Here is a 21,288-nt window from a genome sequence, read left to right on the forward strand (position 1 = left end):
CATACTTCATCATCACATTTGTTACCAAATATGAGATGTATTAGGTCATTGCAGCTCACAACTGATGAATATTTGAAGTTAAAACATTTTATTTTGAAATAAGGGTTCTAATAAAATCATGGTTGTAGATAGATGCTTCTGGACTTATGATCGAGTTACATCCTGATAAATCCATTGTTTATCAAAAATATTCTAAGTTGAAAATGCATAAATCCATTGTAAAGTTAAAAAGTCACAAGTCCAACCATCATAAGTTGGGGACTGTATGTATTCTCTTTCGGGTGGATGATTTTCTTAATATTCCTTGAGAAATTCTCTATTTGACGTCATTTCATAGGAAGATGAGCATATGTTTTAGGCCTGTAGTGTTCTGCTGCCTCATCCTCTTCTTTTTGTGTCAGCTTAATTTCACTATTATTTTCTTTGCTAACCTTTTTCATTTTACTTTAGCAAAACCAAGCCACTCTTAATCTACTTGGTTGTTTCCAAATAAACAGTGACAGAACATAACAGGCCTAATACATATGCTTGTCTTCTATGAAATGATGTCCTGTGTCCTGTCCTCCAGCGGTTTTCCAGCTCGGATAGGTCGCAGTGCTTTTCCAAGCCCACATTCCTTGGTGAGGCCTTTCTTGACCAATGGGAAATATAAAACTCCCCTGGCATCTTCAAAACCCTATGCCAGCTTATTTTCTCTTTTGTATTCAGTAAAGGAAACTTGAAAGAATAGATGGAATTTCTATTCCACTTTAGGGTGTGCAAATCTCTAAGTATCTTTTCAAATAAAGGAAGGAGATTAGTTATTTGCCTATCTGTTATTGAGTGCCTGTAATGTGCTAGGCACTTTCCTCTACATTATCCAGTTAACCTCACAACTATGAGAGGGAAGTTGTATTGCCTTAAGTTTTATAGATAAGGAGACAGGCTCCTAGAGGTTAGCAATTCACCTAGATGCCTAGAAGTTAACTGTATGTAACACTTACATGAAGTAATAGCCATAATCAGAATAAAGATCTCAGAGTAATATAAGATTCTGACTTGCTTCTGAATCATCAGAAATAGATCGAAAATACATTCAGTGTTGCTATATATTCTGACTATACTATTGTCCCCACATTCTTGATAATCAATTATTAATATTGCCATCATTTAAGTATTGTATATTTTTTAGCCACAGTGGTTGCTTAGTGGACAGTTTACTACACTGTCTTCAAATGGAAAAAATGTCTTACTGTGATGCCAAATACACAGAGAATATAAAAGTAAAAAATAACACTTTTTCAGGTTATAAAAGTAGTATATATATATATATTTTTCTTTTCTTTTTTTTTGAGACAAAGTCTTGCTCTGCTGCCCAGGCTGGAGTGCAGTGGCGTGATTTCAGCTCATTGCAGTCTCCACCTCCAGGGTTCAAGTGATTCTCCTGTCTCAGCCTCCCGAGTAGCTGGGACTATAGGCATGCACCACCATGCCTGGCTAATTTTTTGTATTTTTAGTAGAGACGAGGTTTCACCATGTTGGCCAGGCTGGTCTTAAACTGGCCTCAAGTGATCCATCCACCTCAGCCTCCCAAAGTGCTGGGATTACAGACATGAGCCATTGTACCTGGCCAGTATATATTTTTTGTAGAAAAATAAGAAATACTCAAAGTAGAACAAAGAAAATGACCATCATTGATCTTATGACTTAGGGAAAAAATGCAGAGGGGAAAAGAGTGAGAAAAAAATAGCTCCATCATCCAGAGTTAATCACTGCTTATAGTTTGGTGTATTGCCTTCCAGTATTATTTTCCATGCATATGTTTTTAAAAATAAGGTTGAAATTGTATGCATGCTGTAAGTCATTTTTCTGTGACTTGTCCTTTTTACTTAATAATGTGACAGTTCTTCATGCATTAGATATTCTTTAGAAAGTCTGTTTATATAAAGTTCTGCAGAATAATCTCTACATAAGGATATTGAAGGAAATAAATGGTGGTATCACAGAGTCAATGAAGAAGTAGCCTCAGGAGTCTACCCAGTGGGAAGGCCTCTCTGAGGAGGTGACACTTGCATCGAAACTTGAAGAATGAGGAGAAGCCAGGCATGTAACCATCCAAGGAAGAGAGATCCAGATTGAGGGTGCAACTGTGAAGTCCTTAGGCAGGAATGTACAGGGCGTGTTCCAGACCGAAAAAGGGGGCTCGTGTGTAAGTGAAAATGGTAGAAGGTTGAAAGCATTAGGTAACCCCACTTAGGATTTTGCCATGGGAAGCATGGAAGAGTTTGAATAGGGAAGTGGCACGGTAATAGGACCAGGTGGGAGAGGATTGTACTAGTGTAGGTGAGAAGGGTGGCCGGGGAATGGAAAGAAGTGGATGTATTTGAAGTATGTTTTGGGGTTAGAATTGATTGAACTTGCTAGTGAGGGAGAATGGATGAGGTTTAAGAACTGCATTTTGGAGCCCAATCTTTGGTGAAAAATATTTTTGGGTCATCTTTGAAAAAAATCCTTTTCAAGGCAGACAGCATTTTAATGCTTTGTCTGTTTTTTCCTGTTTGTCAGCTCTGTCACCAGCCTGAAAGATTTAAAAATTCAAATTAATGGAGGTTTATTTGTTCTTTACTCAGGTCACATTTCTGGGTTTTAATGAAGAGACAGATGCCGCTCATATACAGGTATGGTCAATTTTAGCATTTTTACTGAGTATTCTTGTCATGGAAATCAGCTTTAGGTTTGACCACAAAAGTCGTTTATCTGAGAAGGTTGCAAACCGCAGGCTGACTTTTTCTCCATTATGTGTATAATATAGAATGTATGACTTGTTTGTTTATTTTGATGGCTTTAATAATTTTGACCTTAACAGTAAAAATTCTTATGTTTTTAGTTAAGATTGAGTTAAATTTAAAAGGTAAGATTTGTAAAAATTAACAATTAGCTAATGCAAAAATTTAGCCTGTTTGATTTAGGCAGTTATTGACAAGAGGGACTGATGTTTGAGATTGGGATCAGCAGAGGAAAGCTCCACAGTTACATAAACAGTGGTTGAAGTTCCTGTACATATGATAGGCATGCTTTTCTTTTTCCCTCGTTGCTGCTGCTTAAAAATTTGTGATTTCTACATATTTCCTTTTGTGGCAGTAAAGTGTCTCCTCATAGAGGAGGAAATAACATTTTTTAGGTCTTTCTGAATAATAATGCATATCAGGTGATTATGGACAAAAACTCTGCTATATATTTTGATTGTGGCCTTGCTTGAAGGGAATAATATGGACAGAAGGAACAAGAGAGGATATGATATATTCGTGAGAACATACAGAGCTGGAAAGAGAAATATTCCAAGATATTTCTTTAATGTTGTTGTTCTCCTTTAAGAGTTACTGATAAAACCATGTTTATAAAGGAAAGTACTCTACAAAGGGTCAAAGACTTTAATAATTCTTTAGCTGGGTAAAATATTTGTGTATAAAGGGCAAACAAGAAGAAGAAATAAAAGCGATTTTCTTTTCCTTTAATCTTCATTAAAATTATCAGTTAAAGTCCAATACAATACCTTGGAGAGGAAAGATAGAAAAACGGATTATATTGTACAGAGTTAAAAAAAAAAGTTTTTAGGATGTACATTCTCTAGCAAAAAATTTTGTATGAAAAAAATTTCATAAAGTTAAGTAAAACCTATATGTTGACATTGCTAAAAACTATTATATGCTTAATTGTCATGGATATGTTAGGTACCCTGTAAAATTTTTTTATAGCTTGATACCAATACATTTTAAAGGCTACAGGGATAGCCAGTATTTAATAATTTTAGTATATTTTATTTTTGAATTTTTGAAAAATTATCTGTGAATAATAAACTATGTATGTTAACTATTATGAACCAGGAAATTTACTAGCCAGTAGACCTTAACATTTTTGGATAGGGTCCACATTATAGGAACCTTAACAAAAGTGTTACTCTACAGTGTTACTTATTGTTATTATTTTAAATTAGGATTTAGCTGCAGTTTCTTTGGAACTTCCAGATATTCTGAATTCACTCCACTTCTGCAGTCTAAATGAAAATGAAATTATTTGTATGAAGAATATAAATAAACCATCAGATATAAGCAGTGATCCTCTAAATCAGGTAACTTTTGTAGATAATTTCCAATGAGATTTTTAGGGCAAATTTTACTATATTTGATAAAGGTGATTAAACTTTTAAATGCTTGGATGACATTTATTTTTTTAAAATGGTATCTCAAGGAAATATGATTCATAAGAAATCTAACTCATGAAGCATTGACATCCCTGAAGGATATAATAATTTTGATCATGTCTTATAAATTATATTTTTCATCTGTGAAGTTCCGTAGATGGTATGCAAGTACATGTTAATTTTTTCTGAAAATTTATTATTTCTGGATTTCTTGAACTACTTACACCTTTGTATAGGCTACAGTGACTTTTCCCTATTATGGCCAATTTCAAATTTATATAAATGTTACACTATATGTTTTAGAGAATGTACTTCAGTTCATTTTCTGGTTTAAAAAAATTCCATGTAAAGTGGACATCTGATGTGTTCTTTATAAATAAAAATGTTACCATTTCTTATAGGTGGTTAGTTTTATAATATTCAGCATTTAGTTCTTTACCAGGTATGATTTTGTTGATAATGCATCAGAGAAAATGCTTTGCATTCTAAGAGATAAGACATATACAATTGAACCAGAAAGTTTAAAATTTGGATTATTTTAGTTTTAAAAAAACTGCTGTGTTGTTCTTTATAAGATCTGCCAATAAAACTAGAACTGCTTTCTTCATTTCCTTAATTATGTTCTTTATTCTTATTTACTTTGCTTTATTTGCTAGGATATAAGAGGTGATAAGCTATTATATTTGATTTCTAGTTCTTTGAATAAATCATTTCATCAGTATTTACTTGAAAAAAGTAGTATGAGGGGGAAAATCTGGTTACTTGTATTTTTAAAGCTATAAACATTGTAAGTTGTAATACTAGGGAAATTTAAGTAAAAGGAGTAGACTTTTAACAATTGTGATAGGAAGGAAGATGGCATCATACTTGAAACTACGGGAAAATTGGATTAAAAATAAAAGAAAATAGAACTTGGTTGCTGCCCCCAAACAATTTATAACAGTTAGTGAGATAGGTGAATGATTAAGGAAAATCATAGGGCTGAACAGCAATATAGGAAAACATAATTGCCCAAAGGAATGGATAGTTAGTTTCATAACATTTCAGGAGAGTAGGTAGAATTTGAATACCTGGATAAAAGAAGATGGGAGAAAAACGGACTGGAAAGTGAAAAATGTAGAGAAAGAATAAAGAAGTAAACATTACAAAACCAAGGAGCTTTTCAGGATGCATGAATTTCTTGTTTGTTTTTTTCTCTGAGATTGTCTTATATCTAGGCTTTACTTCATGATGTTTTGTATTTGAAATTAAAATTGCTTTTATTATCTTTTATCTTTCCCAAGAGTCATCCTTCTGGAATGCTTTGTGTCATGAGAGTGTCACCTACATCACCAAGACTTAGGATTGATTTTATCTTTAGTCTCCTAAGTCAATATGCTACTGGTATAAGGTACACCTTGGACACATTCTTGCATCAGAAGCACCAACTTGAGACCACTGATGAAGATGATGATGATACTAACCAGTCTGTGTCATCCATAGAGGATGACTTTGTCACTGCTTTTGAGCACTTAGAAGAGGAAGAGACTTCAAAGCCATACAATGATGGTTTGTTTTTCATTAGACTTTTTCCTAAAATAGGGAATTAAAGTTTTTCAGTTTTGAAAATTTTAAGGCAGACTTGTTCAACTGAAATTTATGTTGAGATTTGATTCAATTTAAACCTTTTAACTTTTTTTTCTGATTACCTGAGGAAATTCCTTATGATTTTTAAGTTCATTGTAATCTGGTTTTCAGTTTTGCTTATTTCAGGTTTTCTTATTTAGTTGGTGCTATTCAACGCACTGGTTACATCATTAAGTGTCTGGAACATTCCTAGGTTCAAATTTTGGAAGAGTTAGCTAGCAGAGTCACCACAGTAATTTTTCTAACATGTGTGACAGCATGCAAAACATCCCATAGACCAGGTATCCCTAGACATAGAGTAAACTGAAATTATTTTATAAAAAGTATATTTACTTTCAAATGTTACTTGGGTGACTCTTTCTGTTAAACGTAGTTTAGAAGATACACATAAATATTATATGTTTAAAGTCAGTTTATTCCATGGATTTAAATTAATTTCCAAAAAGTTTTGTTCAAAAATAATTTCACCATTTCATTCTTTTCCTATAGGAATGAACATTACTGTGCTAAGGAGCCAGTGTGACGCTGCTTCCCAGACAGTTACTGGTCATCATTTAGAAACCCATGATTTAAAGATTCTCATTAGCTCCAGACAGCAGAAGTCATTGGCTAAACCCTCAACTTCCTCAGTGGATGTCCTGGGACATAAAGAACTACCTTCTGTGAAAACTTCAGTCACAACATCAATTTCAGAGCCTTGGACCCAAAGGAGTTTCTATAGGTCATCTAATGCTTCAGATAAAGATAGTGATTTACAGAAAACATTTTTTTCGTCTTCTCCTGCCTACTCATCTGAATCAGAATGTTCAAGTCCAAGTCCTGTTATTTTCTTGGATGAAGAGGGATATCAAAAAAGCTTAAAAGCAAAACTTGAGCTGCCTAAAATTCCTGTGATGAAAGATGATATAGAGGATTCAGATTCAGAAGTAAGTGAATTTTTTGATAGTTTTGATCAGTTTGATGAACTAGAACAAACTTTAGAGACTTACCTGTTTAACAAAGATCCCGTCATAGGGAAGTCATCGCAGAAGAAAGGACACAAACATGGAAAATCATGTATGAATCCTCAAAAATTCAAGTTTGATCGTCCAGCTCTCCCAGCTAATGTTAGAAAGCCAACTCCTCGTAAACCAGAATCTCCATATGGTAACCTGTGTGATGCTCCGGATTCTCCTCGCCCAGTGAAGGCATCGAGGGAAGATAGTGGTTTATTTAGTCCTATTCGAGCCTCTGCTTTTAGTCCTCTTGGAGGCTGTACTCCAGCTGAATGTTTTTGCCAAACAGATATTGGTGGAGATAGGATTCATGAAAATCATGATTCTGTTTATTACACCTATGAAGACTATGCAAATAGCATTTCATGTGAAGTACTAGGCTCAGTTCTTCGTACCCAGCATACTAATGCCCTATCAAATATTAACAGTATTAAACATGGAGAAAATAAAACTGTAACTTTTAAGCATGGAAACCTTGAACAAAAAAATAAATCTAAAAATAAATCCTTAATGATTAAAGATAGCATTCAAAAATTTGCAGCAGATCTTGTGGAAAAAAGTTTTGGCAGTGCATTTAAAGACTTACAGAAAGGAGTCTCTTCATGTACCAATGCTTTGTGCCACTTAGCCATCAAATTGACATCATCTGTTCTTCAGATGGCATTTGATGAGCTGAGAAGGCAGCGTGCATTTTCACTAAAAGAACGTGCCATTAGTGGCCTGGCTAACTTTTTGGTGAGTGAAGCTTTATCAAATGCCTTAAAAGATTTACAGTATGTAAAGAAGCAGATATTCACAAACACAGTTGCTAGGTTTGCTGCAGATCTTGCTGAAGAGCTTGTTTTTGAAGGCATCATGGAAGTGTGTCAGTTTTCATATCCTCAAACGCCTGCATCTCCACAGTGTGGGTCGTTTGACTTTGAAGACAAAGTAGTGAAGTCGTATGCAAAAGATTTGTCTGAATCTGTAATACAGGAAGCGTTCATTGAGCTATCACAAGTTGATGTGACCTTTACAACAAAGGCAGCAGTTAGTGTCTCTACGGATAATATCAAGTATGTGAGTGCAGAAAGTGTAGTGCCATCGACACAGGCTGTCACGTTTTCCCCTTCTTTTCACAATCAAGCGATTATGGTGACAAAACCAGTGCAGGAATATAAAAAGGAATACACAGTGCAGCAGGCCTTGTTTTGTACTTCTGGAATTGTTACTTCTATACCAGTGCCCTTGGCAGGAAGTGCCCTTCTCCCATATCATATTTCATCTACTGCATGTCAGGCCAAGGCTCATCTGTCATCTGATGATAGTAATTCAAATGGTGATTCTGCCCAAGTGCATATTGCCACAAAAAACAGAGAAGAAAAAGCAGCTTGTCTCAGAAATATTTGTTTACCTTCAGAACACAATCCAGGTAATCAGAATGATTTTAAGCCAACTAATGATGATACTGAAATGCAGAGTTCCTCAAAATTACCAAATGATCCTGCAGTTATTAGCAACTTTTCTGCAGCAATGGTGCATACGATAGTAAATGAAACTTTAGAGTCAATGACATCATTGGAAGTTACAAAAATGGTTGATGAACGTACAGATTATTTAACTAAATCTGTAAAGGAGAAAACCCCTCCATTTTCCCACTGTGATCAGGCAGTGCTGCAATGCAGTGAAGCTAGTAGCAATAAGGACATGTTTGCTGACCGGTTATCTAAATCTATTATTAAACATTCCATAGATAAGAGCAAATCAGTGATCCCAAATATAGATAAAAATGCAGTATACAAGGAAAGCTTGCCTGTTTCTGGAGAAGAATCACAGTTGACACCAGAAAAGTCTCCCAAATTTCCTGACTCTCAAAATCACTTAACTCACTGCTCACTTTCAGCTGCAAAGGACTGTGTTCCAGAATGTAAAGTTTCTATGGTTCATGGATCCTCCCTAGAGACACTGCCATCTTGTCCAGCTGTGACAGGTCAGAAATCTGACTTGAAGGAATCTGCTAAGGATCAACCACTGAAAAAGCATAACTTGAATAATACATCGCTTGAGCCCTTGTCTTTTGGACAGGAAAACCCGTTTCCTCATTCACATACTTTCTCATCTACAGCACTTACCTGTGTAGATGGTTTGCATGTGGAAGATAAACAGAAAGTCAGAGACAGAAATGTCATACCTGATACTCCTCCATCAACTCCTCTAGTACCATCCCAGGCTAGTTCTGAATGGGATATCAAAAAGTTAACTAAAAAGCTCAAGGGAGAATTAGCCAAAGAGTTTGCACCTGCTACACCACCTTCTACTCCACACAACTCATCTGTTGGTAGTTTGTCTGAGAATGAACAAAATACTATAGAAAAAGAAGAGTTCATGTTGAAACTCATGCGATCTCTTTCTGAAGAAGTTGAGAGTAGTGAAAGTGGAGAGCTCCCAGAAGTGGATGTGAAGTCGGAGCACTCAGGGAAGAAGGTTCAGTTTGCAGAAGCATTAGCTACACACATCCTTTCTCTTGCAACTGAAATGGCAGCTTCCCATTTAGATAATAAAATAATTCAAGAACCCAAGGTTAAAAACGCTTGCTTAAATGTGCAAAGTCAAAGAAGTGTGTCGCCTACTTTTTTAAACCCCTCAGATGAAAATTTGAAAACATTATGCAATTTTGCAGGTGATCTGGCAGCAGAAGTCATTACAGAAGCTGAGAAAATAGCAAAAGTCCAAAATTGTATGCTTTTCAAGCAAAAGAAGAACAGTTGTTATGTTGATGGTGACCAAGATTATAAAGTAGAAGAAAAGTTGGATATAGAGGCTGTAGTGCACCCAAGAGAAGTGGATCCGTTTATTCTTTCATTACCACCAAGTTCTTGTATGTCAGGTCTGATGTATAAGTATCCCAGCTGTGAAAGTGTGACAGATGAATTTGCAGGTCACATTATTCAGATACTAAAACAGGAAGGTGGTAATAGTGAGTTGATAATGGATCAGTATGCCAATAGGCTTGCCTACCGATCTGTTAAATCAGGATTACAAGAAGCATCTAAGACAGCCAAAGTGCAGTGCAACTCAAGAATGTTCCCTGTGCCAAGTTCACGAGTGAAAACAAACAAGGAACTGTTAATGTTTTCAAACAAAGAGCACCACCAAGAAGCAGACAAAAAAAGACAAAGTAAAAGAAATGAAGGTTACTTTTGTAAAAATCAAACTTGCGAAAGGACCCTGGATCCATATAGAAATGAGTGCTCTGAACTGTATGGTTTTTCAACCTCTCTCGTTCACAGCATAACAAAAGATGCTGAAGAAGAGCTGACAGCCTCTCTAGTTGGCCTACCAAAATCCTTAACAGATTCTTGCTTGTTTGAAAAATCTGGATGTGAAGAAGATAATGAGTGTCATGTTACTCCAGAATTGCCTAAGTCTCTTCAGCCTTCCTCACAAAATCACAGGTTTTACCACAGCACTGACAGTTTAAATGGATATGGTTGTGGAGACAATGTTGTTCAAGCTGTAGAACAGTATGCCAAAAAAGTAGTGGATGACACTCTAGAGCTAACTCTAGGATCTACAGTGTTCCGAGTGTCTGAGACCACAAAATCAGCAGACAGGGTCACTTATGCAGAAAAGTTGTCACCTCTTACAGGTCAAGCTTGCAGATATTGTGACCTTAAAGAACTCCACAATTGCACTGGAAGTTCATCTCAGCACTTTTTCAGACAGGGTTCTCTCGCCAGTAGTAAGCCAGCTTCTAATCCAAAATTTAGCAGCCGCTATCAGAAATCTAGGATTTTTCATCTCAGTGTCCCTCAGATTCATGTTAATCTTGATAAGAAGGCAGTGCTTGCTGAGAAGATAGTTGCTGAAGCCATTGAAAAAGCTGAGCGAGAGCTGAGTAGTACCAGCCTGGCAGCCGACAGTGGGATCGGACAGGAAGGTGCCAGCTTTGCTGAAAGCCTTGCCACAGAAATCATGACAGCAGCTGTCACAAATGTTGGGCATGCTGTTAGCAGGTAAGTTGCGCGTTTGTTTTGGTTGTTAATGATAAATGAAAAAGATAAATGTGATCCTATATGTCTTAGGTCCTGTTCATAAAGGAATGATTATTTTTAATCCTACATAAACAAAAGTTTTCCCTATTGCATTTATGTATTGTTTCATATCCTACACATGACTTTAATATATTTTGGTCTCCTGATCCCTTTTGAGGGAAGGTGTTATCCATTTACAGAGCTGGAAAATGAGAGTTGGAGAAAATAATCACCTTATCCAAGTTCATAGAGCTATAAAGTAGGTAAAGTTGAATTAAATAAATAGCGAGAGAATTTTATATAGTAGTCCCCCCTTATTCTCAATTTTGCTTTCCTCAATCTGAAAATATTAAATGGAAAATTCCAGAAATAAACTATTCATAAGTTTTAAGTTGCATGTTCTGAGTAGCATGATGAAGTCTCACGCCATCTCACTTAGGATGTGAATTACCCCTTTGTCCAGTTTATCCACACTACATGTGCTGTTCACCTGTTAGTTACTTAGAAGGTATCTCAGTTATCAGGTCCACAAACCTGGTATGTACAGGGCCTGATGCTATCTGCAGTTTCAGACATCCACTGGGTGTCTTAGATCATATCCCCCATGGATAAGGGGGGACTATTCTATAGTAAATGTAGAATATTACTATATTAATTTACTATTCTGAGATTAAATTTTTGTACACCTTTCTTCATTCACAAGGGTAAGTTTTCTTATAAAGACCATGGTTAAACTGCTCTGAAGAAGAAAGTGAAAATTCTTTACATACTTACACCATTTCTCTTGATTGGTTCACAATCTAAGAGGACAGTTCTTTCTAGTAGTCCTACAGGACACTGTTTTTCAGTAGCTATCTCTTGTGCTCAGCGATTTTTTTTTTTTTTTTTTTTTTTTTTTTTTTTTGAGATGGAGTCTTGCACTGTTGCCCAGGCTGGAGTGCAGTGGCACAATCTCAGCTCACTGCAACCTTTGCCTCCCAGGTTCAAGTGATTCTTGTGCCTCAGCCTCCCTAGTAACTGGGATTACAGGCACCCACCACCACGCCCAGCTAATTTTTGTATTTTTAGTAGAGACAGTGTTTCATCAAGTTGGCCAGGCTGGTCTCGAACTCCTGACCTCAGGTGATCTGCCCACCTCAGCTTCCCAAAGTGCTGGGATCACAGGCGTGAGCCACCACAACCAGTCATGCTCAGTGATTCTTTAATAACAAGTTAGTTACAGTTTTTCACTTTAAACCTTCCTTGTCCCTGAGAAGATATCAGGACCAACTTGTGTTATTAGTTGATAGGATGATATTTGTAAGTCCTGCTTGAAAGAGAAAATGCTTTAAGTTGAGGTGGAATTTAATTGAGTCACATGATATTACAGATTTTTGAGTAGCTTTTGTTAAAGCCATGACATGGTCTGCCTCTTTTCTTATCCATCTTAAAATAGGGAGATACAGCTTGGCCAGGATTCTTGAATCCAATTGCTCCATAGCGTCTACTTGAGATGAGAGATGCTGTAGGTTTCTGGTGAACTAGGAGAGGTCTCTATTTGCCCTCATCAGGCAGCCTTCTTTCTCCGAGACCAGGGGTTGGCAAACTACAGTCTGTGGGCCAATGTGGCCTACTGGTTGTTTTTGTATGGACTGCAAGCTTAGAACAGATTTCATGTTTTTTTTTAATGGTTGAAAAAAAAACAAATGATATTTTGTGATGTGGAAATTATGAAATTCAAATTTCAGTATTTATAAATAAAGTTTTATTGGGACACAACCATGCTCATTCAATTACACATTTCTGTGGCTGCCTTTGTGCTATAATGGCAGAGTTGAGTAGTTGGGACAGAGGCTGTATGACCAGCAGTGCCTATGTACTTCCTGTTTGGCCTGTATTAGTTCATTTTCACACTGCTATAAAGATACCACCTGAGACTGAGTAATTTATAAACAAAGGAGGTTTAATTGACTCACAGTTCTGCATGGTTGGGAAAGCCTCAGGAGACTTAGAGTCATGGCACTAGGCAAAGGGGAAGCAAGTGTTTTCTTCACAAGGCAGCAGGAGAGAGAGAAGGGGGAGCTGCCAGACACTTTTAAAACCATCAGCTCTCATGAGAACTCCCTCATTGTCATGAGAACAGCATGGAGGAAGCCACCCTCATGATCCAATCACCTCCCACCAGGTCCTTCCCTGGGGGTTACAGTTCGTGTTGAGATTTGGGTAGGGACATAGAGCCAAACCATCTCATGGCCTCTTATAGAAAACAATTGCGAACCTCTGTCCTAGATCCACATTTTCTTTTTCACTACATAGCAGTTCCTAGTATGATGATAAACATAATAAATGGTTAATAAATATTCTCATGAATAGGTAATAAATTAGGCCTTTTTACAATTGAAATAATTTTCCTCATACAGGTTGCTTCAGGCTATCTTACTTTTTACTCCTCCTCAGTTCAGTCCTGTCTGCCCTACGGACCCATCCATCCCCCTTTCCTCCCACCCTCATGGGAGGAAAAGAGACTGTCCTCTAAAGTTTTTAAGACATCACTCTCAGGGGCTAGCAAATGCCTTTGTTATTGATTTTCTCAGTAATTTCCACTTTTCCTTCTTAGAGTTGGGTGAGTAGATAGCCCCTAAAGTTCTTCCTGTAAGCCAGTGCTGTCCAATTTCAGCTTTTTATTAAGGCTGGAGTAATTCTTTTCCTGCTTCTCTTCTTAATAATTGTGCTAGGGTTTTGTAAGTACTGACTAAGGAAAGCTGACTCTAGTGTGTAGAGTTTACATTTAACATTTTTTATTTCTAAAGTTAAATTTGTCTTTCAAGCTTGAAAGGAGATTCATTCAGATGGATTATTCTTTAAGGTATTATTTGGATTATTTCACCTGATGTCCCTTTTTGTTTGATACATGAACATGACCATAAATATTTCACAAACTGTAATGAACAGAGAGGTGGCATGTGAATGCAAGTGGGAAATTATGTGATAGTACATTTTTATTTATTTTTGTTTGTTGTTGTTTGTTTGTAGAGATGAGATCTCACTATGTTGCTCAGGCTGATCTTGAATTCCTGAGCTCAAGCAGTCCTCCTGCCCTAGCCTCCCAAAGTGCTGAGATTGCAAGCATGAGCCACCGTGCCCGGCTGATAGTGCATTTTTAGCCAACAAAACGATTATATTCTGAGCTATCATTCCGAGCCAAAATAACCTCACAGTCATTATAAACTCTTCTCTGGACCTCATCCTTTGGGTCATTTCAGCCAAAAACCATGAGAATGTGGCACATATTAGGAAAAGTATTCAAAAAAACAAAGTAATAATCTATTAATGGTTCAGAACTATAATGTGCTTATGCTTGGAATGCTCAGTATCATTCTGTATCTTACGAAATTAGAATAGCTGAAAAAATGGGGGGCAATTCAGGGGCTATTCTCGGGATAGCACTAGGGATACAGAAGTAAGTAAAACAGGCAAAAATCTGCATTCTCTTGGAGCTTATGTTATAGTGGAATAAGACAATAGGTAAGTAAAATATATAGTATGTCACATAGTGATAAGTGCTTTGGGGGAAAAATAAAGCAAGGTAGGGAGTTAGGGAGTTAGAGAGTGCTGGTGGTGACAGTGGCGGTGGCCGTTAGGGCTGGTTTACAGTTTTGGATAGGTAGCAGGGGAAACAATACTGGCAAAGTGACATTTGAGCCAAAAACCAAAGGTGAAATGAGAATAAGTCATGTGGGAGTCACCGAGAACAGATTTCCAGGCCTAGGGTTGGGACTGTGCATGTTTGGGAAACAACAGAGAGGCTTGTGTTGCTGAAGTGGGAGGAGTGGGCCAGGGAGAACAGTGGGAGTTCAGATGCATGTTATAAGAGGGGACAGGCAGTATGTTTTAAGGATTTGGGCTCTTTGGCTTGGTGGGAAGCCATTGGAAAGTTTTGATCAGAAGACTGACATTTTTTCTTTTTATGAAAACATCACTTTGAACGACTTCGTTGAACATAAAATGTAGTGGGACAATTAAAATAGTTGAGCAGTGAACAGACTTTCTTGTGATGGAATAAAAGTATAAATGCCTCTTATTGAGAAAAATGAAAGGGGTTATGATCTATGTTCAAAATCTTGGAGAGATTTGGTTAGTTTGAATACAGGCTTGATGGACAATACTAGAATTTCTTGAGCGACTTTTTTGTTCTTAAAGCCAGAAAGAGACTTCTTTAACATAAATAAAAGTACTGTTTTACAAAGCAGATGATAAATTTAGGAACTTGTACTCCCCCATGGTATCTCAGTTGAAAAATGAACTGCTTTAAATAGAATTTAGAGAAATAATGCCCTAGGGATAGATCCATTGTAGACTAACAAAGTAAGTTATGGCTGTTGGTGGGTACCTCAGTTAACTTTGAAATTAATATGCTATCCTACAGTCTCTTTGTTGGCAGACTCAAATAAAGGATTACGTGAGCCACTGGTCTGATTCTGAATACCATTTCTTGTTTTTATCATCTTTATCATCAAATTGATAGTCTTGTAAGTTCAGAATCTGGGATGCTTTCAATTTGATTTTTTTTCTTTTTTCTTCTTTTTAGTTCAAAAGAAATAGAAGACTTTCAGTCAACCGAGTCTGTCGGTAGCCAGCAGATGAACCTCAGTATTGGTGATGACAGCACTGGTAGCTGGTCCAATTTAAGTTTTGAAGATGAACACCAAGATGAAAGCAGCAGTTTTCATCATCTAAGTGAAAGGTAACTACACTTTTGCATATAATTGTGTAATTTAGGTCCTCAGATCTTAGAAGCGAGCTATAAATTTACATTATTATTTAAAAATTCTAAATTTGAAAATATGCTGTTACTTTCAAAATGTATTTTATTATTCACAATGTATTTCTAATTGTTTTTAACACTTATTTAATACAGTAAGTAGCCCAGCTAATTTTACTGGGGTGTGCCAATAGTTGATTTGAAAAATATTGCATACATTTAATTTTATGCCTTTTAAGCTTCTCCCAAACTTTTTATGAACTTCTGAGGAAAATATATATATATATTTTTCACTTTAAAAAGGGTCCTTTTTTTTCTTTAAAGAACAAGAAAAAGGACAGGTATCTGTAAAAGGCATCAAAGTAGCCCTGTAATTTTCCTGATATTAGTTAAAATAGTATCTTTTTGTTGGGGCGAGGGTCCTTACTTGACCTAGAACACTTATGCTTGAATGATTGAAAATACGTAAGTCAAAGCCATTATAAAAATGTGATTTTGTATAGCACAAGGCACTTACCTCATATATAACTTTTCTTAGTTATCTTAGTTATCTTTGTTCATAACAGTGGTGTTTGAAATATTTTATTATTATATTATATTATTAATTATTAATAATAAATAATTATTTTATTAATTATGAGACAGTTGTTTCTTATAGTCTTAACCTCTACCTAAAGGCATTTCTGACTAACCTATAAAATTCTATAAACTCTTTATCCACATTAACTGATACCTGGAAATAATAGATACCATTTGTAGCAGAGTCTTGAGGGAGGAAAGGGTTCTCAGCATATTGCTGGTTTCAGGCACGTGTGGAAAGGACCTGTGAACCATTAGTTGAACTTAGCCCCTGGAAATGGCAAATTAGGCGTGGGAGGGAAGGCGACTCTTGGAAAAGGGAATGAGGTAGCATAAGGAAAGGAAATGGCTTTTCACCTGATAGAACACTTCATCTCGGAGATTTTTGTTTGATGCTTGGATTAACCTGGAAATATTAATATTTTTGTAAAGTATATTTTGTCATAGTTTATTATGGTGCTATATAAACCACCAATATTTCTTAAAATCTAGGTTCAAAAAGACAGTGTTTAAAACTGGTAGAAGCAAGTGGGGGCAATGTCATAAATCATGATTTGGCCCTTTTCTATAACTTTATCTAGAAAAGGATACTAACATTTAGTTTCTTTCATTTTGAGAAACACAGGCTTCTAGGATTTCAGTGGGGTTGACAATGTTGCCTAGGAAATCCTGGTGTTAAAAGTGGGTAGAGGCTAGCAGCATTAAGAGGACTTGTAGGCAGTTGAACAACTGTGCTGAATGTTATCTAATTTGATGAGAAAAAGGAGTCGTCTTACCGGTTTCTGTCTTTGGTTCTGTCCTCCTTAGCATTATGTATTAATGATGTGGAATACTCATTTGTGGATGATTCAACACAGGCTGAAAAAATCTCATTAACAGAACAAAGGTTAAAAAGACCAAATCAGGCTGAGGTTAAAATAATTATGTTTAACATGGATAAATGCATTTAGGTTCAGAAAATTAATGATTAATATTTGAACTTAAGTGGGGAGAAAACCTGGCTTGATGGCATTTTGTCAGAAAAAGACCTGTGTTTCCATAGACCACAGTTGTAATGTGACTTAATGTAATGCTGCGTGGCATTAAGGTTCTGGCACAGAGGAAAAGATAGCGGGGCTCATCCAGGATTGGTGGTGTGCTTGTTGCATGTACAGTGTCCAGGGTCTCACCTCCAGAGATGAAGATTTATGAAGTCAGTGGAGGGTCCTGAGAATCTGCATGCTTGATAAGCATCGCAGATGATTTCAGTGCAGGTGATTCAGAGACCTCACTTGAAAATATATTGATTTACAAGATATGTTGCATCTGTTGATGACAATTGCTATCTATACTGTTCTTTTCTGCTACAGAGATCAAGGTAGGAGATAAAGACTTTGGCAATTTGGGCTGGGCGCGGTGATTCACGCCTGTAATCCCAGAACTCTGGGAAGCCGATGGGGGTGGATCACTTGAGGTCAGGAGTTCAAGACCAGCCTGGGGAACATGGTGAAACCCCGTCTCTACCAAAAATAAAAAAATTAGCCAGGCGTGGTGGTAGGCACCTGTAATCCCAGCTACTTGGGAGGCTGAGGCAGGAGAATTGCTTGAACCTGGGAGGCGGAGATTGCAGTGAGCTGAGATTGTGCCACTGTACTCCAGCCTGGGCGACAGAGAGAGACTCCGTCAAAAAAAAAAACAAACAAAAAAAGACTTTGGCAATTTGAAAACACCTTGCAGTTTCACTATGAGCAGGAAGTTCAGTGGAGGGCAACAACTAAAAAACACACTAATTTCAGATTTTCAAAAGTGTTTAGGAGGATTATATAATTATTTGATCAGAAAAGACCTGATCTCTGTCTGTGACTCTCTTACATATTTAGGTAGTTTGTTATTCTCTTAGGAGTTATGAATTAGATTAGGTTAAGGGATGGGGCCAGTTTTGCAGAATGTTTCAGATAATTTTTGTGAGATGTATCAGAATTGAAAACAGTCTTGATATGGTTAAAAGCTACAATAAAGCATTGCAGTACTGGACCACTGTAGTACTTATACCACTGGTTGGAGTACTCCTGTGCTAGACACAGGAAATATGAAAAGACATAAAAGAAAATGATGGAAGCAGGGTAGTGTTTCAAGAGTGAAGTAGGTAAACTCTTAAGTGAAGAAATTAAGTTTTTTTAATGTTGGGTTAATACAGGGTGATCATACTTCCCACTTAGGATAGTTTGGCTTACTTCTGCTGTTCTGTTGTAATTATTAATGGTGAGGTCTTTCATTTAAAAAAGTGTCCTGGTTAGATGAAAAATGTATACAGTCACCTAGTTAGAAGTGGCATTTTATGAAGAATGACTTCAGATACCCATTTGGAGGCACAAAGAGGGAGGGGGGATAAGGTTAGAGGGAATTTGAATTTTTAGTCTTTACTTCGTTTAGCTGGGTTTTTTTTAATGTTTATGTAATAGGTAGGTGATGGATTTTTATTATTAAGTGGAAGAATGTGTGATGGGTAGAAAAATTTTATATATTTTTTCTTTGTTATAATCATTCTGTTAATAGAAGTAAATAGAGTGAGATGATTAATTTTCTTTTTCTCCTTTGCTCACAGCTGTCTGTCCACTCTTTATTTGTGTATTTTCTTATTTTTAGTTTATCTGACAATGAACTACATGAGTTTTAACAGTTTTGTAATAGAGCTATATTCGTTTGAACATATGTTTAAAAGACCCTGCTCAGTTTTAACTTTTACTCTCTAATACATTATGATTTGTGACAGTTTATGTTAGAGTGAATATAACTATGCAAATTATTTGAGATTGCTTGGAAGTTTTTTAGAACTGGAAGTAATCACCTTTTTTTGGTAACCATATAAACATTTACTGATGTACATAAAATGATTTTATGTTTACTTTTTTAGAACCAAAATTTTGGTTTGTATAAATATTACTTTTTATAATTGCCTAGCCTAATATTGGGAAAAATAGCTGCTTATCACTGCAAACTAATGTGCTTACTAATGTTTAATAATTAGAAATGATTAGAATTTTTAAATTGCATGCTGAGGGTTTTAATCTGAAAATTTGAATTTAATTTTATTTCTGAACGTGGTTGCTTTTTTAAAAAATTGCTTTGCTGCAGTTTTAGAAAATAGTTGCTTTCTTCTTCAGTTGATTAGGTAGTGTAAAACATTACCTGTATATGGCATTTGTGACTGGCCAACTAGACAAGTATAATGCTTGATTAAGCCTTCGCTATTCTAGCTGTATTCTGAAGAAAATGTTTGTTATTTGCCACCTACTGAATTATACATAATGTATGAAATGAAGATAATTCACATAATAGTATTTTAAAATCTGAGAACGTGTTTTGCTCAAATAGTTAGAAAAGGTCTGTTTGGGACTATGTCTTTATAGAGCCTTCCATCCCATCTCCCCCCAACATCCCCTCACCCATACCTGTCACTGCTTTGCACTATCTAAAGACCTGAGAGAATGTTAACCTGTTTTTTTTAACTTAATCCAAATTGAAAGGTATTGGCATTTCACAAATTATAGTTCCAGATTGGTCCTAAGACATTAATTTTCCTGTGAAACTTACTATTTCGTGCATTCATTTGCTGTCCTAAAAGCCATTCTGTTAATCTGTAAAATATAAGTTTAGATAATTTTCATGATCTATTGAGAAGAGAGAAAAAACTTCCGAATCTCTGAACTTGTCAGGCACCTTTTAGCATAGGAGTGATGGTCTCTCTCCTCTCTGGATGTTCCCCTTCATTGTGGCAGCTCAGAACATCTGCAGTTATCAAGGGCAGAAGCTGTTCCAAGGAAACAAAGGTCTTTTCTACTATTCATTTTCTAGTTCAGCTCTGTTCTTTTCTTCCTCTGGCAGTAATGGTAACAGCAGTAGCTGGAGCAGTCTTGGTTTAGAAGGAGATTTGTATGAGGACAATTTATCCTTTCCAACATCAGACAGGTTGGTCCAGTCTAGAAACTTAAAAACTGATGAGTCTGTCACCACTAATGCATGATGTCATATTCTTCAAAGAATGTGGGTTACAGTGCCAGTATGTATCAACCTGCTTTTCTCCTATATTTTGACATGATTCTGCTTGATGAATTCACATCTAATGAAAAACTTCAACTATGCTAAGATATGACTGACATCTAATTGCAAAATGTGTCACTGTTATGCATGTATTGCTCTGCTTGCTATTTTTCATTCTACCAATTATTTCATTCAAAAGAGCTTGCTTCCTACAGGATTTCTGTTGGGTTTTTTTGTTATGTTTTATTTTTGTATGTGATTCTATTTTATATATAAGAAAAGTATAGGTAAAAAGTGTTTTTACTGTATTAAAAATATATATAAATTGCATCAGCTAAACCATTAACAAATTATTCCTGGCATTTTGTAATATTCAAATGCTACATTAAATTAGTAGACTATTTCAACTTTAAATGATTTTAAATTGAATATTATTATGAAATTACATGGCACTATATATCATGGTAAGGTAGGATTTCTTGGTTTTGATAACTTTAGGGATCATTTGCAATTCAGATTTTAACACGAAATGATGTGAGAAGCAAAGCTTCCTTTTTTAATTGTCATTTCTCCCCTTTCTAAATGTCATATGTCATATTGTAACATTCATTCATTACCACATTTTTAAGAATTTGTTTTGATACCATTATTAATTAAAGTTTTTTTTGGTAACTGCTTCTGCTATTTTATTCATAAGTGATGGACCAGATGATAAAGATGAAGAGCATGAGGACGAAGTAGAAGGTAATTTGATTTGTTTTTCAAAGTGTTGGCATGTCTTTTGTATAAGGTTTCCTAGAAGAGCCTTTATGCATTTTCATCAGATAGGCTCTAGGTTATCTGTGTAAAACATTATAAATCAGGGTATTCTTGAACTAATTTTGTTTGTCCACTTTTAGATCCTTCGTTGAGTAGTTTTATTTGATTGCTACACTAATGAAATTGTCATTGGTGTAAAGAAATACCGGGCAGGCACGGTGGCTCGCGCCTATAATCCCAGCACTTTGGGTGGCTGAGGTGGGTGGATCGCATGAGACCAGGAATTCGAGACCAGCCTGGCCAACATGGTGAAACCCCATCTCTACTGAAAATGCAAAAATTAGCTGGGCGTGGTGGCGGGCGCCTGTAATCCCA

General features: G+C 36.2%; 1 protein-coding gene across 5 annotated transcripts in view; it reads left to right on the forward strand.

The window, feature by feature from the left end:
- AKAP11 (A-kinase anchoring protein 11) overlaps positions 1 to 21,288 on the forward strand; it is a 52,290-nt gene that overhangs the window by 22,076 nt on the left and 8,926 nt on the right. For 3 of the 5 annotated variants that reach the window (XM_009248613.4, XM_009248614.4, XM_002824219.6), the window contains exons 4-10: positions 2,610 to 2,657; positions 3,974 to 4,108; positions 5,464 to 5,728; positions 6,296 to 10,796; positions 15,382 to 15,537; positions 19,999 to 20,082; positions 20,852 to 20,898. In XM_009248613.4, the coding sequence (XP_009246888.2) occupies positions 2,610 to 2,657; positions 3,974 to 4,108; positions 5,464 to 5,728; positions 6,296 to 10,796; positions 15,382 to 15,537; positions 19,999 to 20,082; positions 20,852 to 20,898 (5,236 nt within the window). Of the gene's footprint in view, positions 1 to 2,609; positions 2,658 to 3,973; positions 4,109 to 5,463; positions 5,729 to 6,295; positions 10,797 to 15,377; positions 15,538 to 19,998; positions 20,083 to 20,851; positions 20,899 to 21,288 lie in introns of all 5 variants that reach the window. The other 2 variants (XM_009248615.4, XM_009248616.4) reach the window with 2 other exon arrangements.

The sequence above is a fragment of the Pongo abelii genome, chromosome 14, assembly GCF_028885655.2.
Source record: "Pongo abelii isolate AG06213 chromosome 14, NHGRI_mPonAbe1-v2.0_pri, whole genome shotgun sequence".
In the NCBI taxonomy this organism is placed as follows: domain Eukaryota; kingdom Metazoa; phylum Chordata; class Mammalia; order Primates; family Hominidae; genus Pongo; species Pongo abelii.